Here is a 16,571-nt window from a genome sequence, read left to right as displayed (position 1 = left end):
CTTGCAAACTACAGAAATTCTGACCGCCTTGGAGGGACACAGAAATACTGGCCTCAGCCAAGGTATTAAAAATAAATAAATCTTGCCATTCTGTGCATTTCTTTCAAGGGGACAAGCAACCCAAAAGGAAGCGTCTTATGAACCTTTATTTGAAATCAGAATAGGTCAGTATTTGCCTGGCAAAATTGTGGTGTTTTTTTTCCTGCTGTGGTAGCAATTGCTGTTGCAGTTGCATGCTGCTCTTACTGCTTTGGAAAGCCTGATTTTTTTTTCCACCAGCCCATCAGAGCTGATGATTTTTCTTTTTTATTAAATGGCCTACTGTAGCTTGAGGTAAGTGACAGAAGACTCAGACCAGCTTCAGGACAGGAAGAGGGAGACCCAGCTAAAACACATCCTGGTTTTCAAATGGACTAGGCTTGGTGTTCCATTGGCTTTCTTCTAAAAGGCGTGGGTTTATGCCAAATCAGTTTTTGAAAGTAATGTAACGTGCAGAGTGCAAGCTGGCCGCGTCCTTGACATTCTTATGGGTCACAGGTACTGCATCCGGAATACTTTTTATGTTCTGTGGCTGCTGATGCACACGATCCCGAGCAAACCAGATAGCATTAAAAAAACAAACAACAACCAACCAACCAAAAAACTCCAACCCTAAAACCAGAACAATTTCCATGCTGAAAGTACCTCAGCAGCCCCGGGCTGGGTGAGTTTGGCCCTAACGATCTGAGCTACAATTTGGTTTAATGATGTTTAATCAGCCTGAGCTGAGGTTACTTAGCTTTGAATGGGGATGGACGATGTTTTCCAGGAGAAGTGTTCTGGAGAGAGATCACCCTTCCAGTAATCGGCTCTGGGTGTGATGAGGGTAGAACAAGCAGGTGGTTAGTGTTGAATAAACATGAGGGACCTACTAGAGGATGCTTCAGTAATGCACCAGTCTGGATTCTATCAACTGGTCAGCAGCTCTTTGCTTTTAACTGGTTTATCTTTATACCTCCTTCTTTTTTTCAACTGTTTAGCCACAAGACTACACAAAACCTGTTATTATTTATGGGCAGCGTGTATGAGGGGTGTGGTGTTTGTGTAGACACCTACCGTGAAGAGTGTGTTTGAATGGATGATGCAGCAATGCAGGATGATTTTCATATATTTTTAACTAAGAGCCTCACCACGCTAGATCTTTAGAAACGATTTGGATAGTGGAGTAATTGGGCACAATAGGCTGGAAGATTGCTCCGTTTGTGGTATTCAGCATGGAATAAGGCAGTCCCGAGTGGCAGAAAGAATAGAAAGTTAACTGATGTAGAAGAAGCATCTCAAGCTGCGGTTATGTAGGACTTCAGGGAGATGAGTACGTTTGTCTTAAAACCAGCGTGGTTTCTCATCGGAGTGATTGTTCGAACCAGGAGCAGCCTGACCAGTTCTGCAGTGAAAGAAGCTTTTCAGGTGGCCGATCTGGGACCAAGAGGTGCAGTTCTTGATGGCTGTAACACCTCTGTCACCCTCCGCTTTATTTTGGGAATGCCCACCAGAAGGAACACCTTTGGGCTAGCGCCTTCAGTGCCGCAGAGCCCTGACGCTTCGCTTGAGGCTTCAGTTTTACACGTGCTCTCTAGTGCCGATGTGTGTTCCGCTCCATTCCCAGGGGCGGGTTTGGTGACCTCACGGGGTAGCGACATCACCAGCTAGTCCCCAGTCAGCCTGACTTCGCCTTGGTTTTTCTGTTCTCGTTTTTATTAACAGGTTCATTGTTTGAAGGCAAAAGGCAGCTCAAAGGAATGTCCCATCACAGCTTTCCTGTTTCCAGTCCTCAGGCACATAAATACGGTTCTTTGCACCACCTGCCATCCTTGTACCCAGAGGCTCCTCCAGCCCTTTCTTCCAGCCAAACCCCTTTCGCTGGCGACTCGGCAACGGTGAGTTGAAACAGAAGCTGTGGCAAATGAATCCGAAAAGGAGTAGCCTCAGAGAGGAGCTGGGGGATGCCTCCCTTTCCAAGGGTCGCCTTAGGGCTGCAAACTCGCTGGGAATTCAGATGGGTTCTTACTGCTAACAGACTGCTGGGAAATGAGTTTGGATGTTGGTGTTTGTTAGACAGTAACAGCTACTTGCTTCGTTTTTCCTGGGGCAGTGTGGGGCTGGCTAGGTGCCTGCCGCGCTGCTGCCCCCGCCAGATGGGCTGGTTTCAACTTTAGTTCTGACAATACTCTACTGATTCCTTTTCTTTTTTTTTTTTTGTAAGCAAATAGTTACATACACATAATGTTACCGTTTTATTTGGCCACAAATAAATAGTAGAGATTTAACCACTATGGAATTCCCCATATGAAGAAGGAACATCAGTCAAGAGATGAGCTTTAACATCTTCTTGTTCTTCTACAAGTGGAGACGGGATTAAAAAATACATCCCACACCAACCGCTTCTCTAGGAAGGCACTGAGTAACTCCTGGCTCTCCAAGCACGCTGAGCAAAGGACGCCTTGCAGGACGGGGGCGCAGACTTGCCATCCTTACCAGTATATGGACCTCTTTATAAACTGATCAAAGTGCACCTCGAAACTATTCAGGGGTCTTTTCATCCCACTGTTCCCCAGACATTGTCCCAGAGCCTTGCTCCTCTGTTTGGCAATGCTCTGACTCCCAGCCCAAATGCTGTGATACTCCCCTCTGTGTCTCAGCAGCAGTATCCCCTGGCTCAGGAAGGTGGCGTGCTTCCATGGGTTTACTTGGTTTACTTTTTCCTTTTCAGCCCATATTTTGCAAGGCGAAACAAGTACAGCTCCTTTAGTCTATTGAAATGACAGGTTCTTCCTTCTTGAATCAACATCGTCATCATCATTGCCTGTTTAAATTATTTCTTTTTGCTACATAGATGACCTAAATATATACAAAGTTATAAGTGAAATCCCACCCACTGAGGTGGGTTAGTGTTATCCTCCTTCATATAGGAGCAAACCACACCACAGAGGTTGTGACGTGACAAATGCCACTGGACACCAGTGACAGTGGGAAGAACCCGCTGTGCTTACGGAGAAGGTGCATTCCAAGGTCACTTTTGTGCCAACATTAACTTTCTGCGTGGGGTTTTTCTCTTCATTCTGTGTTTCAGGCGGCCTCAAAAAGAAGAAAAGCGGAATGTTCCTACGACATTGACAACATTGTGATCCCAACATCGATGGCAGCCGCTGCTCGAGTGGGGAAGCCTCCGTACAAAGAGATCGTAGTACCAAGGTATCCACAGGCCAGGCCTTACTGATCCTCCCTCCTGTGGGTGATGGGGGGAAACAGCACTAGCTGGGCAGAATGGGCTGCTCCTCTTAATGAAATGACATCCGGAAATTATCTCTAATGGATGGAAATAGAAAGTATTTCATTAAAAAAACAGTGATTAATGTTGTTTGGATTTACACGCTAGTACCAAGCATGTTTTTCCTTGAAGTGATCTCTAGCTTGTGTTGCCCCTTGCAGCTGGAGGATGGTAGAGCTCAAGGAACTGGAGCCTTTCGATCATGGGGACTCCGAGGTAGGAAAACAGTTTTGTCAATTTGTCTCACATGTCTGTAGCCATTCCCAGAACCTGCAAATGGCACGTTAGTAGCTCCAGGGTTGGTCTTTACCAGTTATTAAGTTCTGCCAGCCCAGTAAGCAGAGCCGCTGTACAAAAAGCTGTTCAGTTCTGCTGGGTGCAGTCGCATCTGGAGGCAGTGAAAGGCCAGCAGAGAGGAGGCTTGTGGTGGCGTGGCAGCTGTGGGGCACGGCTGCTAGCTGCAGGCCGAACAAACCCTGCCATTGTGTGCAGTTGAATGCCCCTGGTAGCTGTTACACGGTGCACACAACAGCCTGTGTCTGTCTCCTGACAAGTCAGTCTGACGAACAAGTTCCCAATTCAGTACGTAATGAAAAGGATGAAAACAAGGTAGCGATGCCAAGTGTGTGTGCTGCGTCCCAGACAGTTTGAATGGGTCAGATATTGCTTACCTGGATTTCTAGAACTGTAGGCTTGGCTTGCAGGTGAGATTTCATGCTCCAAGTACTCAGACAAAACTTCCCTTCCTAGCTGGAGGATACTTCTGATGAGATGTATTCGAGTCATCACTCCAAATACGAAGGTCTGGAACGAGCCTGCTGGGTTTCCTGGGCAGCCGCCACTTCCCACAAGCGAGGAAGCAGGTACTGTTCTTGCTAGCAGACTCGGAAGAAGGTGGCTTTCTGTTCTTCATTTTAAATTGTACAGAGATCCTGGCTCAGGAAGTTCCTTTCGAATGAAGAAATCCTTGGGTGCCTGTTATTTTGCTCATATAAGCCTATTGAATAATAGAAGCAAAACATTGATTAAAGTCAGGCCTAATCAGCAGAATAGTCACGCAGCGTGTCACTCCTGCTAAAAATTAGCTTCATACCAAGCTCAGGCTTTTGAGCTGAGAGTTTTGTGTTAACGGTAGCACTTCATACCTCTTCCAAGCATTTCTCCTCTGGCTTACTTAATATATTTGACAGAACTTATTGCTACAGAGACCATTTTCAAGTTATCTGCTGTATCTCCTCACCTTTTTACCTGTTGTCTGCACAAAGAACAACCTGTTCAGTGTCCAGAGGTATAGGCATTCTGTCTCCTTGGGTAAAAGTTGAATCCTTCTCTGCTGTCCCTTCAGCAGGGACAGTAGTAGGTTTATCTCTGCTTTCATTCTGTTTTGAGAGTTTCCTATTTTTGAGATCCCTGCCTCTACCGGAGCTGAAGCTGTCTGATGTTTTCACAAGTTGTTGCAGCAGAGCGGGGAGAAGGACTGACAGCTCACATCGTTAGCTATCCGTGCACCTGGAAAAAGGCCACGATAGCGTAGTTGCCCTGGGGAAGAACGCTGGAGTCCCCCTGGGTAGCTTCAGCTATAGCAGTCTTCTCTCTAGTCATTGGTGTGGTGTTCATTGTGTCATATATCTTTTCATGAGGTTTTACTCTCTCTTAATGCTCAGCTGTTCTCTTTGTGCGCGGGATGAGTGAAATGGACAGTGACAGCCCAAGAAGCCAAAAGATGCTCTTCGAAGAGATGATAGGAGAGAAATGGCTAATTAGTTAAAGCACTAATTGAGCGATATCATCTCATCTGATTGTACAGAGGGGATAGAGCTTACGTTTTTCACAGTACAGTGATCTTATATTTATTTGGGTTTCTTGTTATACATGTATAACTGTGCTCCAAATACCACATTCCTTTAGGTGCTCCAGCAAAGCAGACGGCCGATGGGCTGGGCAGCCTCCGCCAGCACCTCCAGTCACCGGATTTAGTTGCCTTGATGACCTGTACGCGCACCCTTCTCCTGGCTTGCACGGCCCTGAGACTTGCAATGGTTCACAATCCCTCTCCATCCGCGGTAGGAGCGGAGCGGTGCTGTCTTGTGGTGAAGAAACCAGAGCTTCCCTGGAAATGCCCAAGGAAGCAACACAGGTGAGGTTACGCTGTAACAAATGTCAGCTGGCTTCCGCTTGCATGTTCTTTTCTAAAACAATTTTACTGGTGTATGAAGTAAATTTTCTGAAAGCCGCATGAGCTTTGCACTGCTCAAAAAGTAATTCAGCTTGTCTGTCTGCTGAGACTGGGCTGGCTAAAGGATTTGGCATGGGATAAATTATTCTTCTTTATGCCACAGTTTAAATTATTCTAAAACGATATTGCCCCAGAGATTGAGATTACCCCTGGTGGGTGGGGGTGAGTCCCCTACAAGACAGTGAACAGTTTCAGGCAGTTGCACGCATCATGGGATCATTTTTGGTAGAAGGAGATAACTTTGTTAAGGATTAAATTCTGAAACTTCCAGAGGAACTGAACTTCTCCTCATCCTTAGGGGTGGCCTTAGAAGCACAACCTGACCTTTCATACCAGATCTGTCCTTGTTTTGGGCTCAAGTGCACAGTGTTGGCTTTGGAAGCCTTTCAGATAAAGAGACTATGAAAAATAGGAATATCAGTTAGAAGGCAAGGCAGTAGTCTTGATACCAATGGAAAGCTGAACCGGGTGATCCAGGAAATGCCATAGTGCACAGTGTTCATTGCTCTTAAAACTTGGCTTTGGTTTGGCACCCTGACCAACTTAGAGCAAGGTTTTGAAATTGAATCTGCTGGCCCTTCAGCAGAAGGGCATGGACAGGGAGGAGGTGGTATCGTAGAGTTCCTTGGGTACTTGATTCTAGGCTTTTAATTTCAGCACCTTCTCCCTTCTCTCCTTTTTGTTCCGCAGAACATACAGCCGTGGGAGCCTCGCACGTTTCCACTTTCAGATTCTGCATACCAGGGTCTTCTCCAGTGCTCAAGTGGGGATGGCCGTGGCCAGGCTGGCTTTCAGCCCTGGCTCTCTGGCAATAAGCAGGGCGTCAGGCCTACCTCTGTAGGCACTGCCACCCCCAGCCTCACCAGGATGCAATTTTCAGATGTGCACCTGCGAACGGATGGCAGTAAAAGCAAAGAGGAGTTTGTGGTCCAGCGCTGCAACCCAGGAAAGCTCATCAACACCGACAAACCCGGCCCGTGGTATAGATGAAGTGTTAGCTACGCGTGCTGCAGTGACAAGTGGCTGTCTGCTGGTCTGGTGCGGTGGAGCACCAGCAGTGTGTGGCACTGCTGCATTGGACCTCATTTCAGCAGCAGAGGAGAAGATTTCCAGATGAGGAGGGGTTTAGGCACTGGGTGGAGCTACGGTGCTAGATCTCCAAGGGATAGTGCTTTTGGAAAAGACCAGTTTCTGGTCAGCTGTGAAAAACAAGGCTCAGCTGCTTTGTCACGGAAAGGTTAGGTGCTGCTATAGACAGAAGAAGGGACATTTAAGTAAAATTAATTCCAACAGTAGAAAGAAAACAGCATTGTTCAGTCTTGATCTTTACAGAAGTGCCTACTGGGTGGCTGTATCAGGTCCTTTGTGGCTAGAAGCCAGTTTCAGGGTGGTGCTCGCTCACTCCTGGATCCATTTCCAGATGCCGCAGAGATCTGAGGAACTCTCGTGAATTTGGTATGAACCAAAGACGGGGTGAGGAGAAGGGAAGGAGAAGGCTGCATGGCGAGTACTCTAAAACACAGCTTTGAAAAATTAACCTCGTAAGTACTTGAAAATCAGGTTCCCCTTGCCTGGCATAATCCAAGTTTTGTATCGGCTTCCTTCACAGACACCGCACGGCCATTTCGTAACACACGGTTGCCTTGCAGTATCCTTGCTGTAACAAAACAGATCCAGAAAGTCAGACAATTGTAAGGTGTCACTTCTGAATTGCCTTTTCTCCTTGGAGCGAAGCCGTGGTCTCAGGGATTTTGGCAGCAAGCCACTGAGAAGCTGTGCAGCTGAGAAGAACGTGCGTTCTGTCAGAGGGAGCACCAGCAGGGCCGTTTGAAGGTGAGCAGGGCAGTGAACTGCCTTCAGGGAACGAGCTTCAGACCTGATCGATCTCATGAATGTCCCACCAGAAAGTATCGGAATGACCGCTACTGCTACTAAGAGGAACCAGAATCTGTGCTGAGGTGACCAGGATGTTCCAGCTAGACTAAAAATTCTCACTTAAATGATGATCCTGAGCAAAGGAAGTTTTGGGATTTGGGGATTTTTTTTTACATTCTAGAGCAAAATAAAGCTGTTATTACCGGTTCATTATGGAATAGACTTGCTTTGCTGCCTTTCAAAATGGTCTCTGAAGTTCAGATTTCTGGATGTTTGGTTGTTTTTATCATTCTCTGTATCTTGGAAGTGTCCTTTCTCGCAAATATTCATTTCTGGGTTGGCGTGTTTAGGGGCAGGGGGAACAGATGCAGCCTGTAGCAAGGCCAGGGATGGTTTTATACGGGGATTGTGATTTTGATGAAGAGCTTTTTGTCTCTGTATTGGATAACATTTGATAAAGTGGCAGTAGAATGCCCAAGCGTTGCCTAGTTACGTTCTGTAACCTCCATGATTGGGTGCTACCCCGTGCTGCAGAGCCAGGCAGTGCGGAGCTGCTGTTCACCACCGTGGCGGTGCTCTGCTGCGCCGCCGGCAGCCTGCAAAGGGGTAACCACAACCCGGCACCTGGCAGTAAGTGGTCTACTTTGTGCCAAAATGGGTACAGAGGCAGTGAAATGAGGGAGAGTTCAAAAAGGAAGCGCAAAGCTGCAGAGTGAAGTGGCGCATGGCCACGCCTGGGTGTGGATTTCTGTTACTGGTTGGGTGGAGCAAGGATGTTGCTGCTTCTTCAGGTTAGTTCAAAAAAATATGAAAATTGGAGAAGTCCCCAACTTCATTGTTCTTGCTTTTCTGGCGTTGAATATAGGAGCGAATCATGGAAACGTACTCAAATTTCTTCACTGAAATTTTTTGTGTTTTGTAATTATAGATTTTTTTTTTTTGCCTGTCATTTTTTTAGCATTTTTGTATTGTGAATGGTTGGATTCGCAAATAAAACATTAGTAGAGAGTCCAAGCTAAATGATTTTAAAAGAGGAAACCGGGGGAGCATTGCTTCACAACCAGCTGTGATCATGAAAAGATAAATCAAACTTGCTAACTTACCAGCAGTGGAGGTTTGGTGCAGGTTTGTTCATGCTATTTTAAACTACCTGATTTTTGAAGCCGTAAGGAGCAGTGCCTTAGTCTGCATCATGTGAGCTGGCTCCACCTGTGCCCCTGGGCCTCTTCTCCTCTTCGGCTGTGTCTGCATCCTGCAGGACTGCCACAGCTTTGTCCGCTTCCAGAGGTCCCTTCTGACCCCTGCCTTCTGGGATTCTGTGATCGCCATCTTTGATGTATCTGAAGTAAAAACTTTTCCTTAGTCTCCACAGCCATGCAAATCAGCATTTGTTTTATTGACTTGGGAGAGCTTTTAGAAAACAAGGGTGTGTGCAGCACACTCCCATTCCCCTCCTACTCCTGCCTGCCTTCTCTCCTCAGTTCCTCCCGCTCTCCCTTTCTCACGCTCCCTCACGGGGATTCTGAGACGCAAGGGGCACAGCTGCAATCGTGACTTCAAGAGTTTCTGCTCCTGTGCTGCAACTCGGACACCTGGAGCCGCATGAACACGTTATGAGCCTGTCCCCCAGCGTGCTGTAGTTCAAGGGGCTCAGATGTGATAGATTTCCCCATAACCCATCTAAAGAATTGCTCCTGATTATGATACTTTCACTTTTCTTTCCAATAAGTACATGGATGAGAATTTTGGAAGAGCTGCTTTTTCTAGCTGAGGTGCAATAGTGAATTACAACTAAGCTACCTGTACGCTTAGTGCTCTCCACCTTCTTTACACGTGAGCTATCTTGTCATTTTCAGTCCTTGTCATTGTGGAGAGGTGACATTCTTCTAAACCTTGAAAGTTGAGGCTCCATTTCCCTGTCTTCCACTTTTTTTTTTCCAAAACATTACTTGTTAGGTGCCATTCCTTCTGTGTAGAGCTTTAGGCGCCATAGGAACAATGTGCTCAGCCGTGCTGCTTGAGGATGGTTTCACTGGTGCTCCATTGCACCCTGCAGCAGCCCATGAGAGAACAAACAGCCTGGGCTGGTGTCTGAAGCCTGTGGGGTGTTTGCTCATTTTGTTTCTGCTTAGGAACGCGAGGATTCTCTGGCCGATAGCAAGGGGTCAACGGTCCTCAGAAATACAGGAGGAAAAAAAAAAAGCTTGGTCACACATCCTTGCAGCCCTGCCTGAGGATCAGCTGTCCTGTTGTCCCTTACGAAGGTCTGATGCTAAAGATGTCCTTAAGGTAGAGGAGCAAATCTAAAAGGGTACGCAGGTCTCTACTGTGCTGATTTCCACAGCACGGAAAAGATATTTATAAGACAAAATCTGTTGCCAAAAAGGTGTTATCACAAATTTCAGCCTGCCACTGCCCAGTGCAAGCAGAGTGCCAGGATGCACCGAACAGAAAAAATTGTTTTATTTCCACCCAACATACCCACCAGCATAATGTTACGGATCAGATCGGACCTGCAGCCTCCACAGCCTGGAGCTACCAGGAGTAACCCGCCTACCTCAACCTGGTCCTGCGTGGAGGCGGCGGAAGCCAAACCACAGAGGAACAAGCGGAGGTGACAAGAGCTGTGCCAGCACAGGGGCGGACATGTTTAAATGAAGTGAAACACTCCAACTCCTCAGCGCACCGCTTGTGCAGCAGAGGGATTTGAAAAGTCACCACAGGGCAAGCTGGCTGTGGAAGTGTTGAAGAAACTTAGCTGATGTTGTGTTAGGTCAAGATCTTCTTTGTATGTTACCTAAAGGACACTAAATTACCTTTAATGAGAAGAGCAAACATTTGGTATCCCTGGAGAAGGACTGAGAGACTGGTAAAAGGGAAGACTCCCTGCTCAGCTGGGCAATGAGGTACAACGTCGCTATCCTTTGATCAGAGACATCCCGGGGCAACCAGACCTTAATAACAACGATTAGGCTGTTGTATGTATGTTGTCAACTTGGTAAGAACCACGTGTTCTTTGGGGGAACCGTCTTCATTTTAATACTAAAAATCACGCCCCTAAGTCAGAAAGCCCTCTATGCAAATAAGCCCCATCCTCTCTGAGGGTGTGTGGTAAATTTAAAAGGAGCTGAACCTTTAAGATTGAGGAAGAAACTGCCCAATGACCGCGTTACTGACACATTTAACTGTATAAATACCTTGTCGTTTCTTGGTGCCGTGTGCTCGATTTGTGGGGAAACCACCGAGCACGCAGGCTTGAGCAACCCTGACATCAATAACCAACGTCTCTCCTGCGCGTGTGATCACCGACTCACGGCACCGGGCGACGGATCCGCTCGTCGGACAGTGCAAGGGCTGGGCTGCTGTGACCGGCCAGGGTGCGAGGGGCCGGGGCCAGAGCCATCGGGGTGCCTGAGCACCGCGCCTCAGCCGGTCCCGGGGCACTGACGGGGGCGTCTCGGTCCCGGGGCACACCGCCAGCCCTCCCCAGCCGGTCCCGGGGCACTGACGGGGGCGTCTCGGTCCCGGGGCACACCGCCAGACCTCCCCAGCCGGTCCCGGGGCACTGACGGGGGCGTCTCGGTCCCGGGGCACACCGCCAGCCCTCCCCAGCCGGTACCGGGGGCACTGACGGGGGCGTCTCGGTCCCGGGGCACACCGCCAGCCCTCCCCAGCCGGTACCGGGGGCACTGACGGGGCCGTCTCGGTCCCGGGGCACACCGCCAGACCTCCCCAGCCGGTCCCGGGGCACTGACGGGGCCGTCTCGGTCCCGGGGCACACCGCCAGCCCTCCCCAGCCGGTACCGGGGGCACTGACGGGGCCGTCTCGGTCCCGGGGCACACCGCCAGCCTTCCCCAGCCGGTCCCGGGGCACTGACGGGGCCGTCTCGGTCCCGGGGCACACCGCCAGCCCTCCCCAGCCGGTACCGGGGCACTGACGGGGCCGTCTCGGTCCCGGGGCACACCGCCAGCCCTCCCCAGCCGGTACCGGGGCACTGACGGGGCCGTCTCGGTCCCGGGGCACACCGCCAGCCCTCCCCAGCCGGTACCGGGGGCACTGACGGGGGCGTCTCGGTCCCGGGGCACACCGCCAGCCCTCCCCAGCCGGTACCGGGGGCACTGACGGGGGCGTCTCGGTCCCGGGGCACACCGCCAGCCCTCCCCAGCCGGTACCGGGGGCACTGACGGGGCCGTCTCGGTCCCGGGGCACACCGCCAGCCTTCCCCAGCCGGTCCCGGGGCACTGACGGGGCCGTCTCGGTCCCGGGGCACACCGCCAGCCCTCCCCAGCCGGTACCGGGGCACTGACGGGGCCGTCTCGGTCCCGGGGCACACCGCCAGCCCTCCCCAGCCGGTACCGGGGCACTGACGGGGGCGTCTCGGTCCCGGGGCACACCGCCAGCCCTCCCCAGCCGGTACCGGGGGCACTGACGGGGCCGTCTCGGTCCCGGGGCACACCGCCAGCCCTCCCCAGCCGGTACCGGGGGCACTGACGGGGCCGTCTCGGTCCCGGGGCACACCGCCAGCCCTCCCCAGCCGGTACCGGGGGCACTGACGGGGGCGTCTCGGTCCCGGGGCACACCGCCAGCCCTCCCCAGCCGGTCCCGGGGCACTGACGGGGGCGTCTCGGTCCCGGGGCACACCGCCAGCCCTCCCCAGCCGGTACCGGGGGCACTGACGGGGCCGTCTCGGTCCCGGGGCACACCGCCAGCCCTCCCCAGCCGGTACCGGGGGCACTGACGGGGCCGTCTCGGTCCCGGGGCACACCGCCAGACCTCCCCAGCCGGTACCGGGGCGCCAACGGCCGGCGCGCGGCGGAGTGAGGGAATGCGCATGCGCCGGGGCGGAGGGAGGGGGGAGCTCGGCGGGACGCCCGGGCGCGTGCGCAGGAAGAGGGCGCCCTCCCCTCCCTCACTCAGCCAAAACCCGTCGGCCTGCGCATGCGCTAAGATGGCGGCCATGCCGCGTGGGGGAGGGGCGGCGGGGCGGTGAGGCGCGGGCGGGGGAGGGGAGGGGGGGGGCTGCGCCGTACCGGGAGGACCGGGGCGTACCGGGCCGGTGCGATCGCGGCGGGGCGGGAGGGGAGGTGGGCGAAGGCGGCGGCGGTGGTGAGGGAGGGAGCCCGTTGCCGAGCATGCCCGAAGGGGCGGGGCGCCCGCCGCTGGCCGCATGCGCGGCGTGAGGCGGGTGGGAGGCGCAGGGCCGCGGTGGCGGCGCTCGGCGAGGGTAACAATGGCAGCGGCGGTGGCGGCGGGCGGCGGGACGGGCACCGGAGCCGCGGCGGCGGCGGGAGCGGCCGTGGCGGTGAGCGGCGGCCCCGGCGTGGCGGCGCTGTCGGTGGCTCGGCGGAAGGACGGCGGCCCGACGGGGAAGTTCTGGGAGAGCCCGGAGACGGTGTCGCAGCTCGACTCGGTCCGCGTCTGGCTGGGGAAGCACTACAAGAAGGTGCGGGGGTTGCGGCGGGTAAACGGCGCCTCACGGTTCCCTCCCGCCGCGGAGGGGGGGTCCCGGTGGCGGGGAGAGGGTGGGGGGGGCCGACCCCGTCGCCGGCCTTTGTCAGCCGCGGCCTGGCCCGGCCCCGCGGCGGGGCGGTGTCGGTGCGGGATCCCCGGGCGGCGCGACCGTAACCGGGAGAGCCGGTCCCGGACCCCGCTGCCCCCACCCCGGGGTGGGCCGGCCTCCCGCGGGGCCGCCGTGCCTCGGCCGGTGCCCCGCGATCGCAGCGAGGCGAACCGCAGCCCTGGGTGCCTTGTGCGGGCAAGTCCCGGCTCAGCTCGCCAAGGTTTTGTACGGGTTTTAATTTAAACCGCGCCCCTGAAGCGTCTTCAAAGTGTGTTTAAAAAAAAAGGAGAAAAAAAAAAAAGGTATTCATGCTGTTTCACCGAACCTGGTGCACGTTGCTTGTACTCCCAGCGAGTTCACTTCTTGGTCGTGTCACCGCTTGCTGTTCGTGGCCCTGGTTGTTCTCTTCCTCTTTCTCGTCGTTTGCTGCGTTTCTCTGTTTCTTTGCTTTCTTTTCAAGTGTTTTCCCCGCATGATGATTTTCTAACTTGCTTTCACTACCTAAGCCTTGAAAGATTGCCTGAGGTGAACGTTCCAGAAGACGAATATCTCTGGACAGCTTTGTAGCACTCCTAGGAAGAGCGTTAGCTGGGGCAGAGCCATGTCCAGGGGAGATGCTGCGTGACCTGAAGGTGCTTTAGTCTCTACACTTACCTGAGCCTTGCAGTCCGTTCCTCCATCCTTCCGTAGGGCCGGTGCCGGTAACCCGCGGGCGAGTCTGCCCAGCGCTCGTTGGGTGCCGTTGATGGGCACCCATCAACGTGGCAGGGCTGCGAAACGCGTGCCTGACCTGGTCGGGGGTGAAACCCAGAACATGTTCGGAGGTGTGTCGTACCGGTCTTTCCACATAACTTGTTCCAGTGCTGCTGCAGTCAGTCGGTGCGATGGCGGGGAGCAGCTTAAGCTGTTCATGTTGATAATAAATAATAAGAAATCGTAACATAAAAGTATATATTTCATTTTTCGGTGTTTTGATGGTGAATCTCCGCTGTTTCTGGACTCTGGGGAGGAGCGTTCTTTCCTTTCATAACCGAACACCCACAAGAATACAATAAACTTTTGAAATAACTTTGAACTGGCGCCTGCCATTTTGCAGAAGAGCGTGTCACCTTATGAAAAGCGTTAACGGTTATTGTCCCGTGCTGTTGTGAATCAAAACTCTCCGGGCAAGCTGGTTCTTGCCTTGCTGGCCTGGCTGGGCCTCTTATCTGTAGTTCAGGAACGGGAGCTTTCATTTTGTGTGCCAGAGAGAAACTTCTTTATTATAATTCGTTTACACGGTATTACTGGTTATAAAGACTAGATGGTTGTATTTATTTCTGAAACTCTGGAAGGCAGTTAGAATTGGGCCAAGACAACATCTTTACTAGGCAAGTAAATTTCAAAACACTGCTGTGTAAAATACTTTAAAAAAAAAAAAAAGGAAAATTATTTTTGTTTGGGAAAACAAGGAAACTGATACTTAGTAACAGTGCTTAAAGATGTACACTAAACGCTCTAAATGGAAGAGTTAATTCCCTTTTGATGTGCAGACTCTAGTCCGTTGTGTGTCTGTTTTCATCTTGCTGTGGGCGCATGACTTCTTTCAGGAAAGTGTGTGGTGATTATAGCTGACTTTTGTCCAGTTCATACTTTTAAAGTGTACATCTGGGCAGTGGCGAAGCTGTCCGCTTTCGGAGGTGTTGTGTCCAGCTGTGGGAGCTCCGGGGATGTTGGGGGGCAGGCGGAGAGAATCCCGAGAGCCACAGCACGCTTGGTCCAGGGTCCAGAAGTCGGGATGGGCAAGGAGGGAGTTGGAGAACTGCAATTGCAAACCTTCTTGTTCTTGTCTCTAGATTAGACAAGTCTTTTCTCTGTGTCTCTAGAGCACGTCTAAAACACTAAGAAGTTTAAATAGTAGTATGGAAAAGTCGCAGTAGATACTGGAAAACTCTGGTTAATGGGGAGGAGTGGGCTCCCTAGACAGTGTGGTCAGCCTCCGTCGGAGATCTTTTGATGATAAAATCGGTTGGGCGTGATGTGGGTTTTGTAACCCCACGTTGCTGTGAAAGGACGTACTGTTTTCCTGACACAAACCTTCTGGGCCCCGTTTCTTCTTGGCTCGAGCGCTGGCGGTGAGGAAGGCCCTTCCCTGGGCGTGCAGAAAGACGGTGTGCGTGGGGAGCTTGTCTTGGGGAGGGTTGGAAACTGGTTTGTGCTGTGGTTTTTAAGGCCTGGGGGTCTGACAGGCTTTGTTAGTGTTTGGGTAGACTACCTCTGGTGACATCGAGGTGTCCGCTGTGAGCAGAACTTTTTAGTTCAAAGGTACACTGGGCAATTCACTTTTTATTGCATTAACGCTTGGTGAGCTCTAATATGGTGCGTTATTTAGGTAGTTCCTTTGACATTAAGCAACAAGTTGCTCGTATTAAAAAGGGCCTGTCATAAAGCAGGGTTATTTCTTGTACTTAAAATATCTTCCTGAGATAGTTTGGTGGGTTTTTTTGCATATGTATTAAGGACGCAGAAACTAAGCTTGGCCTTGGAGCTGTCGCCCCTAAGGACCGTTCTCAGTGCGCTCATCATGTCCCGTTCAGTATATTGGCCTGCAGGAGCTTCAGGTACTCGGTGGCTCTGAAAGCTGTGCCCTGCCCCTCTGAGACAGAAAGTTGGAAGACTGATTTTTTGGTGGGCAGGAAGGAGGGTGTTTTGGTTTTTAAAGAACAAGGGAGTCTTGTCTCAAAGGGCGAGTTAGAGGAGGGGACGGCATGGGCTGCCCGTATAGACACTAAACCGCGCAGAGTATGGGGAGGTGCCATCACCTGGAGTTCTGGGTCGTTTGTTGAGTATCGGAGACCGGCTCGCACTAATACCGAGTGCAGAACAATAAGTTTTCTTTCCGCATTAATAGAGCGTGGCGCTGTGGTAAGGTGATGGGCTGATGCTGGCGGAGCACGCCTGTTTCACCACAGGACGGTGAGGATGGGCAGCAGCGTGGGATCCCTTTATGCCCTTCTATTAATAAGCCTCATCCCGACAGCGAGGAGGGACGAGCTGCTTCTTGGCAGCTGTTAGGAAATGGCAGTTGTTCTGGCTGAAGATGTCTGTTTGGAGACCACCTGCTCGTTCGCCGCCAGCCAGGGCCGAATTTAGAGGATCTGTAGTTATCTTTCGACTGGCTCCGACTTCTCGTGTCGGTGCCAACCTTATCAAGTATTTCTTCAGTCACTGACTCTGATTTAATCTGAGGGAGGATTTGCTCTGTGTTTGCAGCTCTTTTGTGTTCTCGCCATTAAAAAACAAGCAAGGGTTATAACCTAAATCAAAGTATCTTGTTCAGCGATCTGAGCTGAAATGTGCTGTTTTAGGAGAAGGAAAGGATTTTGTGCATCAGGGCTACAACGCAGAGCCGTAATGTGGTTATTTGAGGTCAGTAACCACATCAAAACCGGGTACACGAGTCTGTCCCTGACATCCGTGACAAAGGCTTTCCAGTGCAGCTGCAATGGCAAATGTTGCTGGTGAAGGGAAGTGATTTCCTCTGCTGGTGGTTGCTCTCTTATTCTTGAATTATTTGAGTTATACTGAAAGCCTTCTGACCATACGTGTTTTC

The 16,571-nt window shown here is 51.8% G+C and overlaps 2 protein-coding genes and 1 long non-coding RNA gene across 4 annotated transcripts in view; 2 read left to right on the top strand and 1 right to left on the bottom strand.

The window, feature by feature from the left end:
- The window catches only part of LOC135312155 (KAT8 regulatory NSL complex subunit 1-like), a 28,986-nt gene extending 21,085 nt beyond the window's left edge, over window positions 1-7,901 (top strand). Inside the window, exons 8-13 of the mRNA XM_064445243.1 lie at window positions 1,744-1,916; window positions 3,110-3,231; window positions 3,469-3,523; window positions 4,058-4,170; window positions 5,216-5,444; window positions 6,234-7,901. Coding sequence (XP_064301313.1) covers window positions 1,744-1,916; window positions 3,110-3,231; window positions 3,469-3,523; window positions 4,058-4,170; window positions 5,216-5,444; window positions 6,234-6,533 — 992 coding nt within the window. The 3' untranslated portion in view covers window positions 6,534-7,901. The remainder of the gene's footprint in view (window positions 1-1,743; window positions 1,917-3,109; window positions 3,232-3,468; window positions 3,524-4,057; window positions 4,171-5,215; window positions 5,445-6,233) is intronic.
- LOC135312176 (uncharacterized) lies at window positions 128-12,765 on the bottom strand. Of its 2 annotated transcripts, XR_010371833.1 has the most exons (3): window positions 12,450-12,765; window positions 3,979-4,304; window positions 128-3,345 (listed from the first exon to the last, which is right to left on the bottom strand). It is a non-coding gene; the product is annotated as an uncharacterized LOC135312176 (long non-coding RNA). The 2 variants fall into 2 exon arrangements; XR_010371832.1 differs by having other exon boundaries at window positions 128-4,304.
- SMARCC1 (SWI/SNF related, matrix associated, actin dependent regulator of chromatin subfamily c member 1) overlaps window positions 12,552-16,571 on the top strand; it is a 91,894-nt gene continuing 87,874 nt past the window's right edge. Inside the window, exon 1 of the mRNA XM_064445283.1 lies at window positions 12,552-12,862. Coding sequence (XP_064301353.1) covers window positions 12,587-12,862 — 276 coding nt within the window. The 5' untranslated portion in view covers window positions 12,552-12,586. The remainder of the gene's footprint in view (window positions 12,863-16,571) is intronic.

Source organism: Phalacrocorax carbo, chromosome 2 (genome assembly GCF_963921805.1).
Source record: "Phalacrocorax carbo chromosome 2, bPhaCar2.1, whole genome shotgun sequence".
NCBI classification, from domain to species: Eukaryota; Metazoa; Chordata; class Aves; order Suliformes; family Phalacrocoracidae; genus Phalacrocorax; species Phalacrocorax carbo.
The sequence above is the reverse complement of the archived record's forward strand: the minus strand, read 5'-3'. Positions and strand labels throughout refer to the sequence as shown.